Below are 23,553 nucleotides of genomic sequence, written 5' to 3' on the forward strand. Positions count from 1 at the left end.
CAGTCCTTTGCCCTAAAATACACTAGTCAAGAATGAGAGCAATCCTTATTCAGTATTAAACTTTGCCTTACAGATGTTGTACTATTTGCAAACCCCAAAGATGTGTGTTTCCTAACAAAATAGGAAGCAGTACAAATGGGCTTTTTTTGTGGTTCTCTTTGTTTTAAATTCAGGCACTATTGTAAAGAAATTGCTTTGCATTTTAACTCCTGTTATCATGTTCATTTATTTGCACATTCCATGGCCAATCATGAATGCTGAATCTTTTAGGAGAGTGTTTCCCAAACTTTGCAACTTAAGATGGGTGGATTTCAAGTCTCAGAATTCCCCAGCAATTGAAATCCACATGTTATAGAAGCCAAGCTTTAAAAATATTGTTTTAGACGTCTAATGGAAATTCTCAATCATCCAGGTCACGGTTGTCCCAAAGGGGCTTTGTCCAAAAGGCAGCTGGACTTCCTTGGGTTTTTCCTTTGAAAATGTTCCACTTCTCATCCAAGAACCTTCTTCAGTTGGGAACTGAAGAAGCTTCTTGGATGAGAACAGAACGTTCTCAAAGAAAAAAGTCCAGTTGCCTTTTGGAAAAAGCATCTTTGGGACATATTGTTTTAGACCGGGGTCTTCAAAATTGACAGCTTTAAGATTTGTGGACTTCAACTCCCAGAATTCGTCCTCCAGTCATGTAGCTGAGGAATTCTGGGAGTTGAAGTCCACAAGTCTTAAACTTGACAAGTTTGGAAACCCTTGTTTTAGACGTTCAAGTGACATTCTAACCTATGACTTATATGGAATATAGCCTCTCAGTAAGAAGAAAAAGAAAAAAACCCTCTGCAGCTTCATTCAAAGACGCCAAGGCCAGCGGGCAAAGCGTCTGTGATCGTTGAGCGTTTGTCTATGCACCGCGCTCGACTTTTCCGTAACGCAACATGGCGTTTCCCTTTGCAAAACCATCAATTCTTTTTTGGGGAGGTGGGGGTGGGATTGAAAAGTCGAAGAAGAAACCCAAACTACCAAATTGCTGTGAAGGGAAGAGGAGCACATATATTCTAACCCAAAGGTCCCTGCATTTTCCCCTGGATGTTTGGAGAGTGGGGTTGCCCAAGGTTGTAAAATCCATGCATCTGCCGTCCAAAATCAGACCGTAGGTAGCCGCCATGCTGTACGTTAAAAGATTCGGGAAATGGAAAGGTGGCTTCTCTGGGACGCGGCACTTCCGTTTCCGGTTAGGCCGGTGGTTGGAGCGGGTGCAATTGAAGCTTGAAGGTAAATAAAACATCTTGCCCCTCCCCCCCTCCGCCCCGCGCGCGCGTTTGGTTGGGGCCACTTCGGGTGGGAAAGCCGGGCAGCGTTGGGAATGCCGCCGGAATCGACGCAAAAAGAGCGCAGACCGGGAAAAAGTGAGAGTTTTCGATGCGATCCTCGGATCTTTGCTTACATTGAAAAGCTCACGGGGTAAACTTGGGCGACCCCCGTTGGGGGTCCGCATAGACAAGGGCGCAAATGAAAAGGGCGGCGCTTCGTCCCTTTAAACCCAGGCGAATTTGGGGTGGCACAAGCCAGCTGTTCCCACTTCGGTCCTCTCCAAATTTCCTTAATTCCTTAGCTGGCATGATAGGGAGTCGTGGGCAGGCTTTTTATATATTAAAAAAACCGCTTCATTAGATTTTTATTTAACTTTTTTTAATTTTAGATTGACAAGCAGAAAGACTCGCATGCATACTCTGGTGGTGTGCCAGTCCATCCATGTATTTCTAAATTGGTGGACTATGGGGGGGTGGAAGTATGTTGGCTTTCGAGGCAGTGACTACCTGGGTGACTTTGGGCCATTCACTCTTGTTTCAGCCCAACCACTTTACACGTTTATAGTTGTGGGAAAAATAAAGAGGAGGAAGGAGTATTAGGTATGTTCACTGCCTCGAGTTATTTATAACAATAATAAAGGGATGAACATGAACGTTAATTAATTAGAGGTCCTGGCTTGCATAGAAAAGCATGGGCATGCTTGTGATAAAACCAACTTTGGTCATGCTTGTGATAGTACTATTTTAAGCATTAGTAAGTAATACAGCACGTAGCATGGGATACAGCTGAGGGTGGCAACCAACTCTGCTCCTTCTCTGTGGTACTCTAATGTTTAAAATGAAAGCCTCACCTGTCCAAAGTTGAGATGGGGATCTAAATTCAGTCTTTCTGGGCTCGCTTGTGAAGACCATAGGATAGGGAGGAACATTGTGAGCAGAAATCTAAGTGAAGTAAATGGCAAAGAGTAGGAAATGAAGGAAAGAAAAATGTGTGTGTTAATGAAATTAAGAGGAAGAATGTTATTCAGTGTAAATGAAATTGGTGAATAATGTAGGGAGGGAAAGTATATTGTTATGAATGAATTGGCTAAAGTCCAACAATATGAATTGGTGTCATCTTTGTGGATTATCTTGTCTGGGTTAAGAAACTAAGCAGGATCAAATTTGGTTAGTTACGTGAATGGGAGACCTCCAGGGAATAGTTAAGCTAGATGGAAAGTTTAAGAAACATCCCTGAAGAAGGCAAATGTCAATTGTTGCTAAGAAAAGTGCATGGACCCAACCATGAAGTCACTAGCAGTCAAGATATCGAGTCTCTGAATGTAGAGAATTCTTAGATTAATGATAGTTGGATGTTCTGTTCCAATAAATGATAATAAAGAAACAGTTTTTCAAAATGTAGGAAAAATTATACAACATTTGGAAGGAATGTGATGGAAGGAATTATTTAATAGGTGACAGTAATGGATGAGTGAGAATGAGAAAAATTATTTGAGTCATTTAGACACTTGAGGATAAGTGAGAATTGGAATTGGTGAATATCTGTTTGGAAAAATATCAAATACATGATTTAAGCAAAAGTGTTGAGATCTACACATGGCAATGAATAGATAAACTTAAAGCACGATTGATTTTGATTATGTTGGAAAGCTGAGAGAATCGGTGAAGGATACAAGAGAGAAATTTTGAATAAGGGACAGATAATTTTTAATATGTGTGAAAAAAGTAGACAGAGAAGGAAAAGAAAGAAAGAAAATATTATAACCAGAATGACTACAGGAAGAGAAAATATAAAATATGTATGAAAAAAGCATTAGAAGATATAATAATTGCCCTGCAGAATAAATGGAAAGTTGATGTAAGGAAATAGGAAACCTCTTGGAACAGAGTGGAAAGAATTATGTAATTCTTATGTAGAAGTATCTGGAGTTATGCTAATGGCAAAGGGCATTTAATGGAATGATGAAGTAAAAGAGGTTATAGATGAGAAATAATGCTTGTAAGAGATTGACTGCTGCAAAAATGCAGAAGAAGGAAGCACTGTGTAACTGGTAGAGAGAGAAGATAACTACAAAGAATGTTTTCAAAAACAAAAAATAGCTAAGATTTTAAAAGGCAGATAAATTCAGAGTGAAGTTAGAAATTTAAAAAATTGGCAGTGGCTGCCAATTAAACAAGGAGTTTCAACTAGATTGGAATTAAAATGATAAAAGAGATATATGATGAAAGTGAAATGAGGGTTTGCTGGAAGGAGTATTTTGGAGATTTATATGGGACAATTGTGTTATGTGGAAGGGCTGAATTGAAACAAATGGTATAGCTATTAGTGCCCAAATTTTTAGCTGTCTATCAGTCATAAAAGCTATAAAAATGATATGGCTGCAGAGGTATTCAAACATGATTTTGCAAATGGATTGGCTGCAACATGGGGTATGTGAAGATTACTTCAGTGCCTGATCATTGAAAAAATAATAATATTCCCCTACATAAAAGAAAAAAAATAAGAGTGAATGCAAATGTATAGGAGGCTTAGAAGATGATTGGTGGAATTTTGATTGGAAGTGGACAAGTGGTGGCAGTGAACAATATTTAGAGTGGAGTTTTTGAGATCCTAAAAAAGAGACAAGAAATGTAAGAAAAAGAGACAAGAAGTGTAAACCTCAAAAGGCGTCTTTTGGGCTTTGGTGTAAATTAATTCAATTCAGGTGGTCCTCAGTTTACAATGGGATTGCCATTGCTAAGTGATGCGGTTGTAAAGCATGATGTCATGTGACCACATCACTTAGCAATGACAATTCCTGCAGTCCCATTTGTAACCCCAAGCCTTGCAGATCAGGCCATTAAGCAGGAAAGAGTGGGAATCCCAGGCAACACGTAGGAGGGAGAAGGCTGCGGGGTTACTGGCACGGGCTAAGTATGAATTGGAGGAGGGCTTTGGGATGTCTAGGGCAGGTGGTAATGTGAGCGCAGGAAGACCTGGGGAGGGTGATTTATTCACAGCAATTTACAACCTTTTCTGCTGGCTTCCCCATTGACTGCTTGTGGGAAGCCAGTGGGAAAGGTAGCAAATGGGGATCATGTGACTGCCGGGCATTAGAACCATCGTAAGTGTGAGGCAGTTGTCAAGCACCCAGATCGCAATCATGTGACTACAGGGGTTCTGTGATGGCCAAAACTTTGTTCTAAGTATCATTCAGCACCATTACAACTCTGAACTATCTGGAAATAAAAAAAGGGGGGGGGGGAATCTATGAAATGGTAAATGGATGGGGTGGAATTAAGGTGGTTTGGAAGGACAGAGAGGCATAGTGAAAATACCGTGGTGTTGATATAAAATAAATTTAGCCATGTTCCTTGTTCTTCTCTCATGCCCTAATTTATTTGTCTTGATTAGTTCTGCATTGTGCATAATGTTTCTGACCCCCCCCCCAATAGGAAATAGCATGATGGGTGTATGTGTGCGTGTATGTATGCATAGATTTGTACACGTGGCTTTGCGTGGAGGAGGGAATTGGGAGCATTATAGTTAGACAGAAGTGGAATGCCAAGGTTGAACAGCTGCAAAATCAGTGTGAGCGTGCAGTGATCACCCCTGTAAAAGCTGCATTTATCTAACGGAAATGCTGCTGTGCATAAATGTTTATCCCACAGTGGAGCTGTTGGTCTCCAAGCCGCCCCAGCTTCCTGCAAGAGACATCACAGCTGGCCTTTCTGAAACTTAAAGGCATGGTAGAGAGCAAGAGGAGACTTGAGCTGCCTTCGTGGGTGACGAACACAACTTTATTTTGTAGCTCCCGAAACTGAACTGTAGTTGTCTGTTTCCCCTTACTTAAATAGGCACAGTAGCTTATTTAAAACGTATTTTCTGTTTTTCTCTTGTCTCCCGCTTGGCTGTTTCAGTTCATTAGGTTGTGTTGCTGGAGCTCACCATCAAGGGAGGACCTTAAGGGAATGCATTAGAAGAGGAGGGGGGGTGGAGGATACGCCTGACAGGGGACTTTCTCCACCCCCTCTGGAAGAGAGCATCTTTGGGAAGAAGATCCCCGCCTGTGCCCCTCTCTCTCTGTGGGGAAAGATCTTGCATTGCAGCACTTTACTTTTCTAAAGGATTCCAACTCAGCTGACATCACCAGAGGCAGCCTATTGCTTCCCAGATCGATGCTGTAACTTTTGCCTCTTCGCCTCTTTTGCGGCGCCTGCCGAAGGCATCTGTATGAACTCAGAAACCCCATGCCAATTCCCTGTGGGCGGGCCTGGCCTGCAGATGCTGCCTGGGTTTTTGTGACTCAGGCAGCCCGCCCACCGAGGGAGAGCAGAGGCCGCAGAGAGGCACAGGAAAGCAGGCATGGAGGACTCTGACCAGCGCTTGGTGCTGGGCATGAACACGGGGGATGGGCGGCAGACACCTCCAGGGCAACTGCAGGCCCCCTCCGAAGGCAGCGAGGAGCAGCGGGTACCCGGGCTGGAGGCCATGTGTGATGGTAGTGGCGATGCCAAGAAGAAAGAAAATGAGGAAGAAGAAGAGGAGGAGGAGGAGGAAGAGCTTGACCCTCGCATTCAGGTGAGGGGTTGCTGAAATTCCTTCTCTGGTGGCCCTGCCTCCCTGCCTACACCCTGAAACTTAGGAAGTTTGGGTCCCAAGGTCTGGTTGCAAAAATCTAGAGAGCCACTAGGTGGCAGCAAAGGGATACAGAAAAGTCTTTGCTGCCATTTAGCGATTGTGGGGCTGTTTGTAACCCAAATCCAGTGGCCTTCAAAAACTGGCTCCATCTGTGTCAGAGGGGAGCTGAAACTCAGCCTTCCTGCCTCCTGAAGGAGTACAGTCTGATTTTGGATTATTTTGCAGGCATTTAGGAAGAAAATGAGAACAGTTTGTCTCTGGGAGCTCTCCTTTTTTTCTTCCCCCCAAAAGGGGGAAAAGAATTGTACTGTCCCATCATCAGTACTCCTTACATTCCATACATATTGCACCCAATAATCTGGACCCTCATTTTCCCAAGCTCGGAAAGATAGAATGTTGAGTCAACCTAGGTCCGGTCAGGATTGAACTCCTGGCAGTGGGCAGAGTTAACCTGCAATAGTACATTCTAACCAATGCGCCACCATGGCTCTTAATTTTCCATTGTTTATTCTGCATTCAATAAAAGGATTCCCCCCCCGCATGTTCTGAATGTTTGAATGAATACATGCCTATGCATGAGTGTCCCTTCCTGTTCAGAAGTCAAGTAGGAAATAGGCCACACTGAAAGGTGAATTCCATCCCTCTGGATGTGCTGGGATTACAAGTCCTAGAATTCCCAGCTGGTGGCCATGCCAGATCAGAGGGGAGTTGTATGTTGTGTGTCAAGCCCGAAATTCACCTATGTGTAGCCATTTTAGTTAGGCTTAGTATATATTCTTTTTCTTACTTTCTCTTTGACAGTTATGGGGGGAAGGGTTAGGGCTTGCCACATTCCTAAGAGGGGAGGAGTGGAGATAGAGTTGTTTAGGCTAGGTGGTTCTTCTTCCCGTGGGAAAACGAACTGTCCATGCTTACGCCCCTTGAGGTGGAGATTTATGACATCAAGCAACGTTGAATTACTTCTATTGGAGAATGTGACTTTTGGGGGTTGTTTATAACTTCCAGTATTGTGAGGTAATTCCGGGTTGTATCAGATCCAGAATTACCATGGACTTTGCCAATTTGATGCTTTCCTAAATAAAAGAAATTGTCTTGGAAGATGGACTTTGTTCTTTTCTTTTTAAATGGATTTCATCACTTGGAAACTTGACATTGTGCTTAGTTCGGTGCCTTCTCTTAAGCCTCGATCTCCGATTTTCTGCCCACAGGAAGAGCTGGAGCATCTCAATCAAGCCAATGAAGAGATCAACCGAGTGGAATTGCAGCTGGATGTACGGCAACAGAATCAACATTCCTTGAAACACCAAGGGAGGGGAGGGGGACGTGGGCCCAAGGTTTTCCTTCATATTGTAGGGAGAGGAAAGCTCCCTCACTCGGGCAAGGAAGTGAAAATGGGTTGAAACCAGGCATACAGATATCCCTTGAACTCATGGCCCGCTCACTTAGTGACCGATTGAAGTTATGGGATGGAAGCGAGGGACGAAGGGAGGATCTTCCAGCCAGAAAGATTGCAGTTTAGAGCTCTTGTACTCCGTGTCAGAGAAGAGACATCGTAGTAGGCTTCAGGCCAGGAGATCAGCCAATTAAGACAATCCTCTCTCACCAGAAGACCAGTGAGGTTGAGAAAGGAAGTCTCACCTGGTTATGGTAAAACCCAGGCGCCACAATTGGATTGTGTATCTTGTTGCAAGCCAAGTTGTCTCTTGGAGGATCTGCCACTTAATATGAAGTTTAAGAGTGGAGATGGGAGTAATGGCGGGTGAGGGGGGATGGAAAATGTCTACCCCTTCTAAAGTTGCCAGTTTATCAACGTCCCCTGGACACTCGGGAGGTTGAATTGCATCTCCTAAGTCTTCCCAGCGTTGATTACCCGCCTCTTGTCCCAGGACTGACCCAGGTTGTGGTTCAGAGCTTACATCGGTCCTCACCAGGACCACCTTGCTGAAATTCAGTGTCAGGTTGCAGATTTTGGACAGCATGGGGGAGGAGGGGGATTTTTGGGAGGGAGGGGTTTGTTTGTTTTTAAAAAAATGCTAAAATAGTTGCATCAATATTACTCAAAATGCAAATCCTAAAATGTATCATTTATCCCCTGTAGTTTCAACATCAGAAGGTTTTATTTCTTTTCTAAATAGAAACGGCTCCCCTCAGAATTCATCTGTACTGCTAGGATTACTATTCCCAAAATTCCCAGCAACTGTGACATTATATAGGAGGCACTGAGTTTGGGAGGACTTTTGTTTTTTTAAAAAAAGTCATTTAATTAGTTCCTCCAAGTCAAAAAATTTAAAGGTTTCCCACCTCACCATCCCAAGTAAGTAAAATCAATTAGTACTTTGGCCCAGTTTAAACCAGGGGTGGGATTCTACCTGTTCTAGGCTGGTTCTATAGAACCGGTAGCTCCGAAGAGCAGCTGACACCGAACCAGTCGTCCGTTTGGTCATCTGTTTGGTTGTCTGTTTGGCCCACCTGGGCTCTAGGCTGTCCTTTAGACTCTGCGTTTTCCTCCTCAGCTGCTTTGCGCGGCACAGCTGAGTGCCGCTCGTCAGCTGAGTGCCGCTTGTCAGCTGAGTGCCGCTCGTCAGCTGGAGCAGGTGAATGCTTGCCGGACCAGGTCATTTGTAAGTAGTGTGCACGCATGCGAAGCGAACCGGTTGTTATGCCAGTAGGATCCCACCCCTGATTTAAACTGTGGAGCCAATTCTGTGGCTTCTCTTGCAAACTCTGTCAGCCTGCTTTGCATGACATACAGAAGGTCTGTATGTCTCCCCGAGAATTTCCAGTAACGTGAGGTTTATTTCTTGTTAAGACACGTGATGGATAGGATTTTTGTTCGAAGCCAGTGCTTTGAAGTTGCTCTTTGTCCTATCACCTTTTAAGACTTCCCTACTGCTCAGTGGTAGTATGCTACTGGTTCGGACTGGTTTGGCCAAACCGGTAGTAAAAAAAGAAAAAAGGCCTCCCACATCAGCCAGAGGAGGGAAAAAAGCCTCCAATCAGCTGAGAGGAGAAAGGAGAAAAGCGCAGGATTGGCCCTCCCATCCGCCTCTGCGCTTTTCTCTTCTTTATCCTCTCAGCTGATTGGTGCTGCAGGCCTCAGCTGGTGTTGGGAAAGCTGCACATGCGTACCTGAGGTGTCCATGCACACGTGTGCGATCACCGGACCTGCTGCTAATGTGCATCTAACATTTGGGATAGATTGGCACCATCAGGGCCTCCGTCGCTGGTCCAGATGGCGGCCATGTAGAATGGACCCACTGCCTGAGCTGCCCTTGTACATCTAATTTACACAGCATTGGAATCCGTCGCAGGGAAAGACTCTCATCAAGGACAAAGGCAGGCTAGAAAGGCAATGTCTGAATAAGAGCAATAAATATGGCAAGAATTGTTACGGGCGGGGGATGTTTATTAAAGATGTTGCTGACGCAGTTTGTGCCTTTGGTTTTAACAGGAGGCCCGTACCACGTACCGGCGGATCTTGTCTGAATCTGCTAGGAAGTTGAATGCCCAGGGCTCCCAGCTGGGGAACTGCATCGAGAAAGCGCGCCCTTATTATGAAGCCAGGCGCTTGGCCAGGGAGGTATGCAGGCTGTGGCTTTTCAATTTTTTTTTGCCCAATCTTTTTAATTGTATTCAAAACAAAGTTAAAATGCAAAACATAACAAAAATCCAAGGAGACAAAAGAGAAAAAAAAACACAAAATACAAAACAATCAAAGCATTTAAAAAGGTGCATAACCCCCCCCTCACATTATACACATATTGTTCCCTTCATTTGAATACTGATTAATATATTACAACAGGGGTCCCCAAACTTGGTAACTTTAAGACTTGTGGACTTCCAACTCCCAGAATTCTGGGAGTTGACGTCTACAAGTCTTAAAGTTGCCAAGTTTGGAGACGTCTATATCACAACATTAATTCCCATCCTTTGTGAAAGAAGCCCTCCCAAAATTTTTAAACTACTAAATATATTTGCAACTTGTTGACCTGTCTTCTGTGTGTTAGACTAAAGACAACTTAGCTAACAGGAAGAACAGTAATAGTGACTATGGTCTTTCTTGAATATATCATTTATCCTCTGCAGTTTCAACCCTAAAAGATATTTCATTTTATTTATTTTATTATTTGTTGCCGCCTCAATGAGTGACTCAGGGCAGCGTATATTATAAAACATTAAAAAATACGTTAAAACCAAAGAGTATACTAAAGGCAGGATACAAATAAATGCAGAAATAAATCATGCCAAGTAAATTTTTCTACAGATGTTAGTAGTGGCTCAGGAAACGGGGCCCTTGACAAGGCTTTGCAATTTGAGCTCTGCTTCAGGAAGTCTTCTACTCATTTTATGAGAACCCATAAATCATTATCTGAATTCAGAAGCAACTGTCCTGAATTAGGAACCTCTCGTTTCTTGAACATTAAATGACTCAAGGTCCCATAGCCATCTACAGATTACTTGTACTTTCACACCATTATCTTCCAGAAGCGGGGAAAAGAGTGCTCTTTTTGTTTTACAATGTATATATTAATTCTCTAGGGATCTGAACTGTAGCTTGCAAAAGATAAACTGCTTGTTTAATTTTTTAAGAGAGGATTCATAAAGTGTTGGAAAAGGAGGATCAGCATGATGTAGAAAGTCATGAAAGCATGACTTTCAGATGTGTTTGGTTGAGGGAGCCATTGCTTTTCCCAAACTGTTAAAAATCTCCTTCCAATCCATTTGTTCTCTTCGTGTATGTAAGATCAAAGGCTGATACGAGTCTAAGGAAAAACAGGATCACTGATTAGATATCGGTCCAGTCAACTGATTGAGCTGAGAACTCTTTTGACAGGCTCTGAGCTTTGAGCTGGCCAACCGCAGCCTTACACTCTTGTGCTTTCATACGAGATTTGATTCCGATGAAAACTCTAGAAAAGCATAGTTAAAATATAAGATGACTCTGAATTCCGGTATTTGCTACCACGATATCAGAAAGTGCTGTCTCAAACTCAGCAATTCAGCTTTTAAAAAGTTGTGAGATAATAGGCATGCTCTTGGCAAACATACTGAACCCATACATTTTGGGAGGCTAGTTTTTAATCCGGCCTCTTTCCCCAATCCTTTGGTTTTAAGTATGTAGGAATGCTCTTCTTCAGAAAGCATAGCCAACTAATATGCCATCCCCTTCCTACAGTCTGAAATGGTATAGAATGGAATTCCTTTTCCTTCCCTTTTCCTTCCTTTCCTTTCCTTTCCTTTTCCTTTCTTTCCTTTTCCTTTCTTTCTTTTCTTCTCCTTTCCTTTTCTTTTCTTTCTTTTCTTCTCCTTTCCTTTTCCTTCCTTTCCTTTCCTAATGTGATTGAATGAATTTGTCTCTGGTGCATAAGCTTTCAGGCTACATACAAGCAACAAATGATAAATCACAAAAGTAATCATAAAATACAATCATCATAAATAATCATAAATCTTAAGATACAGCGTAAGTCATAAGGTAGTCATAAGCTAAATAAGCAATCAACATAAATCATAGGATACTAAATACAGTCAATGAACATAAATCAAGATTCAAACAACAAAGTTATAGTCATAAGAAGCTAAGGAAACAGATAATAGGAAAGATGAGAAGGATAATAGTAATACAGCCCTGCTAGGTGGTTTGTCATTCCCAGAGCATAAAACAGTGTTGTGGGAATTAGTTGTTTTGCAGTGTAATGGCATTGGGGGGAAACAGCTGCCCTTGTGTCTAGTTGTTTTGGCGTGCAATGCTGTTTTTGGTGTGCAGCCCAAAGTGACCCAGATGCCTCATGAATCTTGTTCATTTGAGATCTCATATGCCTTCTCAAGATTTAAGCTCTAGATCAAATCTGACAGAAACGAGAAAAATGTATGATGGGGTTTCCCTCAAGAGGGAAGACCAAAGGGTGCTTGCCGGTTTAATAGCGGTGGTTTAACCATTATCACTGATTCCATTTTACCTGCTTTCCGGCAGGCCCAGCAAGAGACTCAGAAGGCTGCCCTGCGGTACGAACGAGCTGTTAGCATGCACAACGCAGCCCGGGAAATGGTTTTCGTGGCTGAGCAGGGAGTCATGGCAGACAAGAACAGGCTGGATCCCACCTGGCAGGAGATGCTGAACCATGCCACCTCCAAGGTGAAGTTCTTCTTCTGGGGTGGAATTGGACTGACTTTACCAACCTGACGGGCTCCAAAAGAGTCCTGGATGATCAGGAGAAGGTTTCAGAGAGGGAAATGTTGCCCTGGAGCAGGGGTCTCCAACCTCGACCACTTTAAGACTTGTGGACTTCAACTCCCAGAATTCCTCAGCTAGTTTTAGCAGGGGTCTCCAACCTTGGCCATTTTAAAACTTGTGGACTTCAATTCCCAGAATTCCTCAGCCAGTTTTAGCAGGGGTCTCCAACCTTGGCCACTTAAGACTTGTGGACTTCAACTCCCAGAATTCCTCAGCCAGTTTTAGCAGGGGTCTCCAGCTTGGCCACTTTAAGACTTGTGGACTTCAACTCCCAGAATTCCTCAGCCAGTTTTAGCAGGGGTCTCCAACCTTGGCCACTTAAAACTTGTGGACTTCAGTTCCCAGAATTCCTCAGCCAGTTTTAGCAGGGGTCTCCAACCTCGGCCATTTTAAAACTTGTGGACTTCAATTCCCAGAATTCTGGGAGTTGAAGTCCACAAGTCTTAAAGTGGCCAAGCTTAGAGACCCCTATTCTAGAGCACCCTATAGATGTAGCTTCTATAGTGTCGGAAAACAGCAGTCACCATGAAGGTGAAGAGAAGAGAATAGCAAGGCTGGTTGAGGTATCAGTTCAGTAACTCGTGATTCCTCTGCCCTTCAGGTGAACGAGGCCGAGGAAGAGCGCCTGCGCAGCGAGCGGGAGCACCAGCGGGTCACCCAGCTCTGCCAGCAGGCCGAGGCAAAGGTGCAGTCCCTGCAAAAATCCCTCAAGAGAGTCATTCTGAAGAGCAAGCCCTACTTCGAGCTGAAGGCTCAGTTCAACCAAATCTTGGAGGTGAGGCCAAACTTTGACCCTGCGCTAAGTCCCTTGCCTATGCCAAAAAGATAAGGCGGGGGGAGCAGAAACAGATGTTGATCTTTGCAAAGCCAGGCCTATACAGGTAGTCCTTGACTTACAACAGTTCATTTAGTGACCGTTCCAAGTTACAGTGACACTGAAAAAAAGTGACTTATGACAGTTTTTCACAGTTACAAATTTTGCGGCACATCCATAGCCATGTGATCAGAATTCAGACGCTTGGCACCTGGTTCATATTTATGACCGTTGCTGTGGTCATGTGATCCCCTTCTGACAAGCAAAGGGAAAGCCAGATTGACTTAACACACATGTATAAACTGCGGTCATTCGCTTAACAACTTTGGCAAGAAAGATGATAAAACAGGGCAAAATTCACTTAACAAATGTCTCACTGAATGGAAATTTTGGGCTCAGTTGTGGTCATAACTCAAGAACTACCTGTAATTGTTTCCCTTCTGTCCTGAGACTAAGCTAGAGAGATAGCTTCACCTTTTCCTGATGAAGATACGTATTCCACTTCTAGAACACGAAATTATGAAACGCTAGGCACAGATTGGAGGCTCAAGAATGTTGTCTATCGTGTGTCAACTCATTAAACATTCTGTGATGACCCGGGGCATGACACAAAAATAACCAAGTCACAAAAATAGAAGAAAGTCCCTTTAATGCCTCTAACTTGGCCCCAATGTCCAATTATCCTCTGCTGGATATCAAACTCTTAAAGAAAGCAGTTTACAGAGGGAGTAAATGCAGTCCGCACCCAAAGTAAAGTTAATTCGAAATAAAAAACCCAACCCAACACACTTTAACTACTACGGCAGGCAAGGATGATTAATTGCAGACTTCTACCAGATACGCAACAACCACAGTTGGAAGGAAGCCAAAACACAGATAAGCTCCAACAAGAACGCACGCTTTGTTTCCAGTTTGTGTGACAAACTTTGCCATGCACAGTTTGTCCTTTTAACCAGTCCTCCCAGCTGCAGCCCATGAAGGGGATCAGGGCCTCTTCCTCCCCTGTAGAACACACCACTCACATTTTTCCCTTATCCACTCCTCCCTGCATGCCCTAGGATGAAGAGGGGATGGGCCTGGGTCTTCCCCTGAATGCCCATCTGACCTGTGCCCTTCCCCAGTTTCCTCGACAACCAACGGAGCCACACTCCCACTCCCTGTCAGCTATTCCATCTCTCCCTCGGAATCAGACTCCAACAGGGGCATGACAATTCCTATGCCTGTTTTAGTAGTTGCCATAAAAAAGGGGGGGGAAAGCAAAAGTACATTCCAATCCTTATTTTTAAAAGATTGTAACTAAAATACCAGAGTTTTTGCCCGTGAATATATTTAATTGGCAAATGTGAATGATGACACCCAGCCTGTGAATGTGCTCAATTGGAGAATCTTGGCTGGAGAATTTGGTGGAGAATCATGATTTAATTGAAGCAATTGCTGGAATCCTGACATTGCGATTCTTCCAGTTCAAGTTAAACATTTGGGTTATCTTGGTAGATAAAATAAACCCTCCTTCTGAGTCAAGTTCCCTGGTGCTCACTGGGAGACATTCCTGTACAGATAGTGCCTGGATTATGAGTATTCCCTTTACAAATGTTCAAAGATATGCGAAAAGCGCCCCCTAGCCTTTGCGAACAAGGCCCGAAACAATGAATCTTGCAGCACCACGGCAGTTGTTTGCCCTTACAAACAACCACAGAAGCTCTGCAACATTCGTCCTACACATTGCCAACCGAAATGGCGATTCTGAGGGGAGGCTCCGCCCCTCGGAAGCCCCATTCGGGCATCCAGAGGTCTCCCCCAGCCCATTGCAGGCCGAAGCGGAGCGTCAGAGGGCCGGATTTGCAACGTACCCATTTAGACACCCTTCGAAGTTACAACTGCACTGACAAAAGTGACTTATGATGGTGTTTCAAACTTACAACATTTGCAGCATCTCCTTGGTCATGTGATCAAAATTCGGATGCATGGCAACGGGTTCATATTTGTGACCGTTTGCAGTGTCCTGGGGTCATGTAATCAGGTTTTGAGACCTTCTGACAAGCGAAGATAACGGGGAAGCCAGTTTCACTTAACAACCAAGTTCACTTAATATTAAGTTAACTTAACAACTGCAATGATTCACTTACCAACTGTGGCAAGAAAGATGGCAAAATGGGGCAAAACTCATTTAACAAATGCTTCACTTAGCAACATAAATTTTGGGCTCAAGTCGAGGACCACCTGTAGTATTGTCACAAGTCGAGGACCACCTGTAGTATGGAAGTGGTTTGCTGTTGCTCTGTTGTCACATTGGCACAGGCCCACCTGGCATACAAATAGTCCTCAATCTACAACCACAGTTGAGCCCCAAAATTTATATTGCTAAGTGAGAAATTTGTTTTGCCCCATTTTATGAGTTTTCTTGCCACATTTGTTAAGTAAATCAATTAGTAATCAATTAGTATTCAGTTAAGTGAATCTGATTTCCTCATTGATTTTTAGAAAGTTGCAAAAGCTGATCACATGACCTCAGGACACTGCAGCCGTCATAAGTGTGAGACAGTTGTCAAGCATCCGAATGTAAATCACGTGACCGTGGGGATGCTGCAACGGTCATAAGTATGAAAACGGTCATAAGTTCCTTTTTTCAGTGCCGTTGTAACTTTGGTCACTAAGCAAACTCTTGTAAATCGAGGACTACCTGTACTAGCTTAGAATTCAGATGGGATAGGAGAGAATTTGGAATTCTAGGTGGAAATACGGAATTGACTTTGGAATAGTGGATTTCATTCACAGTCTAAATCAGGGGTGTGAAACTCGCGGTCCGCGGGCTAAATGTGTTACTCATTGGCCATGCCTGCACCCGATTTAGCGAAGGGAGAAGTCGTGATACATCACGTGACAACAACACGACGTCGCGAGTTTGATAACCCGTGGTCTAAATGCACAACCTTTGGGCTGAAGGCTGCACATTCCCATCCTCTTTTTAATTTGGATTTTGCCTCCCCCATCCGTCTTTTCTATCTAATGGAAACTTAAACCATAACGTTTTAACTACAGTGAAGCCTTGGGTCGTGACCGTAATCCATTCCTGGACTCCGGTTGCGTCCCGATTTGGTCATGTCTGGAAGCACGACTGACTGAGCATGCGCGTAGTAAATAAAAATGGCGCCTAAGGGAAATTGGCACAGAAAGGGAATCTTTCCTTGCCAATGTTGTTCGCCACCCGATTTTTGAATCGTGACCCGATTCAAAAATTGGGTGGATTTTTTTTTTTTAATAAAGTTTTATTTGGGTTTTCACACATACAAAATACAAGTAAAACATCTTTTTTGAAAATAGCATGGTCCTGGGTTGAACTTCTTTATACAGACACAAAACTCAATTTCATGCTCCTTTTTGTATTCTATTCCATATCTTATACTATTTTCCATTTTCTATATAGTTTTTCCCCTCTTTTGATTTTCTCGATTTTAATTTGATTATCTCATCTCAATTCAAATCATTATATTTATACTTTTGTCTGTTCTGTTTCAATTTCATATTATCTTTTCTCATTAAAGAAGTTTTCTCCTGTAGTTACTAATTGGAGTATGATACCTTTATATCTTTTAATTACATCCATTCAACTCTTATTTAAACTTCGATATATACCTTAAGGTTATGACCTTCAATATAATACATAATACATAACTTCCAATCAAATTCTGCTTGGTACATTCTTATAATACACACTATATTCTTAAAAAAAAAAAAGATTGTAAATATATGTAATTATAAACCCTCATTCCATTCCAGTTCAGTTCTATCATTAATAATCATTAAAATCTTAACATCTTTAACACTTCTTTTCAATTAAATATTATACTTCCTTAAAAACACATATAATCTCCATAATTAATTTTTCCCTTATTTCTCTTCACATATGTTTTATAAATCATTAAATATATCTTTTATTACGTTTATTTATTGACAAGCATTCCACTGAATTACGATAGCTATTTTATCAGACATTTTAATCATACATTGTTTCATATTTTCTAAAATTATTTCTGTTTCTTATATAACCATACTATCTTATGTACCTTCGCAGAATCCCTTTTTCCATTAAATTTTCACCCATTATCTCTAAATAGGCCCTGTTTCTCTATATTTTGTTTCTGTCCTTTATGACTTCTTTTCCTTTCTTTCTTCCCTCTCATCTTCTCTTTCCCCTTTTTACCCCCTTGTCTCTCTACTTCTTATTCTCTCTTCTGCATTTCCCTCTTCTGTTGCTTTCTGATTTTACACTTATTTTTCACTCTATTTTTGGGGGGGAGTTGTTTTTCCCAATCTTAAACTTTCCATTCTCTTTCCCTCCTTTTCTTTTTTCCCCCATCTAAGATTACTTGTTTGTTAAAGATGGCTTCTTCTTTGTTGCAATCTTCTTGTTCTGCAGGCATTTCTTGTTGTTTCTCATAATTCCAAATCTCCATTTCTAAAAACTGAAATACGAAGCCAAAAGAACCTCTCCCTTCTTGTGCATCTTCTTTGTACTTTTTAAGTTCCATTTTCAGTTCTTCTAAAAGTGGAGCCATTTTAAACAGTTTTAAACAACCACCCAATTGATTTTAGTCATTCAAAACAATAACCAAGAATCCAGAAATCATCAAGTAATCCAGATAGTCCCGAGTTATATCTTTTATTTCTTTTTCGACTTTCTCTTCCTGGGGTTTTTGTTGCGATATTTCAGTTAGAATGTATCTTTTGGAAGTCTTGTTGAGATTTTGCTATAAGTTCTTTTTTAATTCCAGGCAGTCTCCTCCCTTCCAGATCCTACCCTTTTATTCTTTTTCTCTCCTTTCCTGTTTTCAAAAGCTTTTAATTATCCAGAAATCTTTATTATTCCTTTGACTTTTTATTTTCAGCATTAAATGCCTATTGATGTCAAAGTGGATTTTTTTCCAATTTCTTACTTAAGTCTCTTAGCTGTCAGTATAGGAAAAGGAGAAAAAAAACCCAAATCTTTTCCCTTTTCTCTCTCCTTCGCAGCTTAAAAATCTTCTTAGGGAACAATGTTATTGTTTTTTAATAGTTTCAATTCCAGGGTACCTTATTTGTTGCTTTTGCTGTTTGACCCGGTCAACCAAAACTTTCTCCTCTTATCTTCCTCCTGCACATTCTTTTCCAGTCGAGTTCTTCTTTGTGGTGGCCATTTCTGACCACCGCTAGAACCACCTTTGAGAAAGGGAGTAATGGCCAGCTGGGGAGGAGAGATGCGGCTCTCCTCAACCCTGCAGGCAGTCTCCCCACTCTTCACCACCTCTATGGGTGGCTTAGCCCCGAAACCAGCCGGCTCGGGGCGCTCCAGCGGCAAGCACGGATCGAAGCCTCGTAGAGACGAGGTTTCTGTTGCTGAAGAAGGTCAAACCGGAAGCCTAATTGGGTGGATTTTTTGTTCACCCAATTTGGTCGCAAAGAGGAGCATTCACTACCTGAGGTCCCACTGTACTTACTTACAGTACTCTGTACTGAAGGCGGCTGAAGAGTGTTCTTCTACAGATGCCTACATCTGTCTCTGATCTTCCTCAGCGGTACTGTTCCTAAGGCAGGGATCTTGTCCTCAGTGTAATACAGCAATGTATCGACGGATGCAATATTAACCCTCACGGTAGATTTTCTTGCCTGGTATTCCTTGCATTTTAGGAGCACAAGGCCAGGGTGACATCCCTGGAGCAGCAGGTTGCCCAGGCCAAGATGCGCTATTCCGTAGCCCTGCGCAACCTGGAGCAGATCAGCGAGCAGATCCACGCGCGGCGGCTCCAGCGCTTGGTGGGACGGCGTGCTTCCCCAGTTGGTGCTGAATCCAGCCCGGCGCTGCTGTATGGCGGGATGGTGCTACCTCCTGAGCCCGTTGCCTCGGCCGACACACTCTCAGTCCTCAGCTTCCAGACCATCGCCTCTGACCTGCAGAAGTTTGACTCGGTCGAGCATCTCCTGGGCCTGTCTGATGCTGCCAGTCTCAACAGCGATGAGCTGGAGGAAAGGGAGCAGCGGCGGATGGCTCAGCCCCACTCCTTTAAGCACCACCGCAGCATCAGCCTCTGATATGCCCTTTCTCTCGCTGCCCCTATAAGTCCAGGCCCTCAGAAGAATTGGGGGGCGGGGGGGTGAGCGAGCAGGGGAGGGGTTTGCTGGTTCCTAGGCACCAGGAGAAGTTGCAAGCGGAGGCATGGATTTCCATAGTGGTTTTGGCCATCATACGTCTGCAGTGTTGATTCCCCCTCTCCCCTTCTTTCTCTATATAAAGGTGCAATCCCAGATTTTATGCCCTTTTAATCTCCCCAACTCAGGGGTTCATCCAAGTCCCAGGGTTTTGTTGTTGTCGGGGTTGTTTTTTTTTTTGGAGATTTTAACATTTTGAATCCCACCACCACACCTAGTCTTTATCAGGCTGCCATCTGCCCAAAGCATGCCTCTCTTCCCTGGGAGCATTGCATGCCGGAAGTAATTCTGCATCTTTGCATTTTTATGCTGGCTTGTTGGATCCCTGGTAATGTAGATATTCTCAGCTGCTGGAAGGCTGGTCTAAAAGCAGAGAGAGAGAGAGAGAGAGTGGGAGGGGCGGGTGGGCGGGAGGGAGGGAGGGAAGCAGCTTTGCTCCTTTTAATCTTCATTTTGTGGGGGGGAGAGGAACACAGGTGGGCTGTAGAGCGATTAGTGTAGTGATGCTCCCCTGCACCTCTCACTGCATTTGAGAGAGAACTTCCCACGCTGCTTTCCCACAAGGCTAAAGATGACAATATGGCTTGTTTAAAGAAGAATTCTGGTGCTCCACAGGGCTTCTCACTACCACCCATAACTGACAAGGCATGCCATTTGTCTCTCCTTTGCAACAGAGGGCACGCACGCACACACACACACGCACACACACACACAGACACACGCAAAATGGCAGCCATCCACCTCTTTCTAGCTCCTCCTAAGCAGAGACACGCTGTCTTGCCTCATTGCAAAATCCAGTGGAGAAACTGGTACCGCGGTGGTACCGTCCAGCACTCCCAGGAGAAAAGAGATGTGGGGCAGGAGGCTCCTTCCACCCGAGAGGCCCCGCCTACCCGGTACCCCTCAGCACAGCCCTTCCTGCCACGTGTTCTTCTAATCTTCCAATCGTTTGCACTAGCAGGAGGCAAAAGAGGGGGCTGGACTTTTTTTTTTTCCTTTTCCGTTTTCCAGCAGTCCCCATCTTTCCACGCCTTTCGGCAGGTGAGTGGGGGCGGGCAGGTGAGGAACAGTTTCTGCCACTCCGAACAAATCTGCTGGACTTTGGCTGTGATGAGAACTTGCCGGTTTGAGGCAGCCATACAGCAACTCTGTACATGTTTGTGTGTGTTGTGCGCGTGCGCGCGGGTGTGTGGAGGTTTGTATGACCGGCTTATGCTGTGTATTTTATTTAAAGTAAAATTTATGCCCTATGAAGTGGCTTCTTTCTTTCTGTTTTGCTAAGTGCAGCCACGTACAATGTGTGTGTCCAGGTCCATCCCTCCCCAGCAGTGTTACTGAAAAAAGCATGGGAAGAAGGAGAAGAGAGACATTCTTAATGTAAGAAAATAGAGAATTGCAGATGTTCCATCACTCCTTCCCAAATATTTTTGCTTCATGAACAAACTACAGTGATGAGGTGATTCCCCATCCTTGGCAGAACCAGAGATATTCAGCCGGTTCAGACCAGTTCTAACCTACCAGTGGTGAAAATTTTGTCTGGTTCAGAAAACCAGCAAATGCCACCTCTGGCTGGCCCTGCCCACCTGCCCCGTCGTTACCTCTTCTATATTTCCTTGTTTTTTAGCTCAGCTGATTCGCACAGCAGAGCGGATTGCCACGCCTTAGTTGAGCTTAAAAACACTCCAGGCAGCTCACCAGGTTGACAGAGCTCCGTATCTGTGCCGCGCATGTGAAGCTCAGCTGATTCTCACGATTGCCGCGCCTCAGCTGAGTTTTAAAAACACTTCAGGCAGCTATTAAGCCTTCAAAGAGTTCTGTATTTGTGCTGCGCGCGTCGAAGCTCAGCTGATTTACACTTCAGGCAGCTCACTAGGTTGTCAAAGCTATGTATTTGTGCCGCGGGTGCGTAAAGCACATAGGAAAATTTGGAAACCCACTACTGGGCAGAACGTGAAAGATTTTGTAGTTCAGACAACTATATGTCATGCCAGTGAGAGCACGAAGTACAGATCTTTTCCCTCTGCTGTATGCAAAATGTGTATTCTGAATGTATCTTTTTAATATGTCTAGTCCTATAACAGGAAAAAAACAGAGAAACTACCAGGTGTTTAAATAGCACCAAAACCAAAATAAACTGGAATGTAACTTGAACACAGAGGGCAAAAGCAAAAAAGGAAAGAACAAAAAATAATAATAATCTTCAAACAAATATAGAATGTACCAAAAATCAGTCCCCCAATCACAATAGATTTTATTAATATATATATTTTTTTAGAGAAAATGTTACCGTGCTTTGGAATGTTTAAAGGTCCAATTTGAACATTTACTGTAATTTATATAATAAACTAGCCGATAACCCGGCGTTGCCCAGGTATTTATTTATCCCAATCATGTATTAAACAGGAAAATCCTGTAGTCGCGACTCACGCTGTTGTACTGTCTGTTGCCCAGTGTCACAAGTCTCCTATTCCTCTCCTTGGGAGTTTGTTGTTTACACTGGTGTTTCATTTTTTTTATTGTGCTTGGCCAATTGCCTGATGTTTCCTTGGAGGGCTGAGAGGGAGCCCCCTTGTGGAGTACTAGAGTACTGTGGAACTATTACAATGGCAACTCCACTGTGTTGTATAGTAGAAGCGATTTTAAGGCACATCCCTCCCCGAGGGGTGTTAGGGGTGTCTCACCCCCACAGTATTTGTTTCCAAAGAGTACCTCATCTGTGTACCAAGTTTGGTTGAAATTGCTGGAAGCATTTCAGAGTTATGCTGGAACACACACACACACACACACACACACACACACAGATAGATTGTCTATGGGGCATGAATTCTGGTACATCCTGTATAATTCCATCAAGTCTGAAACAAGAAGGTTGGCTCTATGAAACTATTGATCAGTTTCCCATGGCATCCATAGAAAGCCAATTCTTGGGTAAAAAGTAGCCTTCTGTCCAGAATTTTAAGTTGGGTCCACTAAAATATAACCATGTTCCTAGCAATAGCTATAGATCCAGCATTCTTTGTACTTCAAAATAATATTGCAACATGTTCAAAAAGCGTGTTTTCCTTTTTGAGCACCTTATATACCATTGAAAACCAAAATTATGTTGGCCTAGAGCAGGCTTAAAATCCAGAAACCAATATAATTGCACTTCCAACACACAGAAGATGAACTCCAACCTTAATTATATATCCTTGAGGAGATCCAGTATACCCAGAAAAGAATCTTTTGTCGAATTAATCTCATTCAGGGGTCATATACTACAATTCTCATGAAATATTCTTTGCCCTAATGTAATTGATTTGTTAAAACAGTGTTCCTACTCAGTATTCCAAATAACTTGCAGCCCATTTTAGCTTAATGCCAGTAAGAATTTAAAGCTGAATGAAAAAAAAATAGATTTAGGAACTTTGAAACTTTTTTTCTAATATCAATCATCATTTAAACTCAGTTAGATGTAGTTAATGCACCAAGCTCAAATTATACAGTCAAGAGTCAGTCTAATTGCAAGTATTACTGCTGGGCAGTCAAATTGTTTTTGCAAAACATCAGATCTTTTGCAAAATTGGTTAGTACAGAATCTCCCTACAGAATAACAAAGTTGGAAGGGACCTTGTAGGTCATCTAGTCCTGTTCACCAACCAGTGGGCCGGGGACTACTGGTGGTCCACGAGAAAATGTTGTTGGTCTGCACAGAAATGTCCCCTCCAAGCACTCCCCCCAAAGCAATTAATCCAGGCTACGCAGGAACACAAGGCTGTGCCGCCCACATGGCCCGTTCACCAGCTGGCCCCCATCCTTCGGATGAGCGCAAACCTTACTTTGAGTAGAGCCACGCGAGCTGGAACTGGAAGGTAAGACCAACAGCGGGGGAGGGAAATCTGCCCCGGGCTGGCTTGCTGACATTGGTGGGAAAGTCGGTCCTATATTGCAGAGCTCCCTTCGGTCATCCCAGAGCAGCTCCTCCAGTCCATGATAGGCTGGTGCACCCGGGTGGAGGAGCAGCTGCTCCGGGATGACCAAAGGGCCAGTCCTGTGACTACTGCAGCTCTGGAATATGGGACCAACTTTCCCACCAACGTCAGCAGGCCACTGTCAGTCAAAATTCATATTAGTGGTCCGCGGGATTTAAAATTATGAGTTTGGTGGTCCCTAAGGTCCAAAAGGCTGGCAACCCCTGATCTAGTCCAACACAAACACATCACCCAAGCAGGAGACCCTACACCATTTCTAACAGTTGGCAGTCTGGTTTCTTCTTGAAAGCTTCCAGTGATGAAGCTCTCACAACTTCTGAAAACAAGCTGTTCCACTGGTTGATTGTTCTCAGAAAATTTTTCCTTACTTCTATATAGTATATATACTCTATATAGTAATAAGGTCATCTAAAATATTAATGCTTTTCTGT

The 23,553-nt window shown here is 43.3% G+C and overlaps 1 protein-coding gene across 2 annotated transcripts; it reads left to right on the forward strand.

The window, feature by feature from the left end:
• Positions 1 to 1,195: 1,195 nt before the first annotated feature.
• Positions 1,196 to 20,405, forward strand: SH3BP5L (SH3 binding domain protein 5 like). 2 transcript variants are annotated; one of them, XM_026717890.2, is made up of 7 exons: positions 1,196 to 1,263; positions 5,202 to 5,862; positions 7,131 to 7,193; positions 9,374 to 9,502; positions 11,894 to 12,055; positions 12,756 to 12,929; positions 18,633 to 20,405. In XM_026717890.2, the coding sequence occupies exons 2-7, from the start codon at positions 5,647 to 5,649 to the stop codon at positions 19,032 to 19,034; spliced, it is 1,146 nt and encodes a 381-aa protein (XP_026573675.1). In that variant the 5' UTR covers positions 1,196 to 1,263; positions 5,202 to 5,646; the 3' UTR covers positions 19,035 to 20,405. The 2 variants fall into 2 exon arrangements, with proteins under 2 accessions (XP_026573675.1, XP_026573676.1); XM_026717891.2 differs by having other exon boundaries at positions 1,263 to 1,397.
• Positions 20,406 to 23,553: the final 3,148 nt, after the last annotated feature.

Source organism: Pseudonaja textilis, chromosome 2 (genome assembly GCF_049901715.1).
Source record: "Pseudonaja textilis isolate UNSWEBS1 chromosome 2, rPseTex1.2, whole genome shotgun sequence".
NCBI lineage: Eukaryota > Metazoa > Chordata > Lepidosauria > Squamata > Elapidae > Pseudonaja > Pseudonaja textilis.

Bases quoted from the DNA above. Each gene is read 5' to 3' on its own strand.
- SH3BP5L (XM_026717890.2), top strand. From the start codon at position 5,647: ATGGAGGACTCTGACCAGCGCTTGGTGCTGGGCATGAACACGGGGGAT. The intron at 7,194-9,373 runs GTACGGCAACAG...TGGTTTTAACAG, and splicing joins GAGTGGAATTGCAGCTGGAT to GAGGCCCGTACCACGTACCG. The intron at 9,503-11,893 runs GTATGCAGGCTG...GCTTTCCGGCAG, and splicing joins CCAGGCGCTTGGCCAGGGAG to GCCCAGCAAGAGACTCAGAA.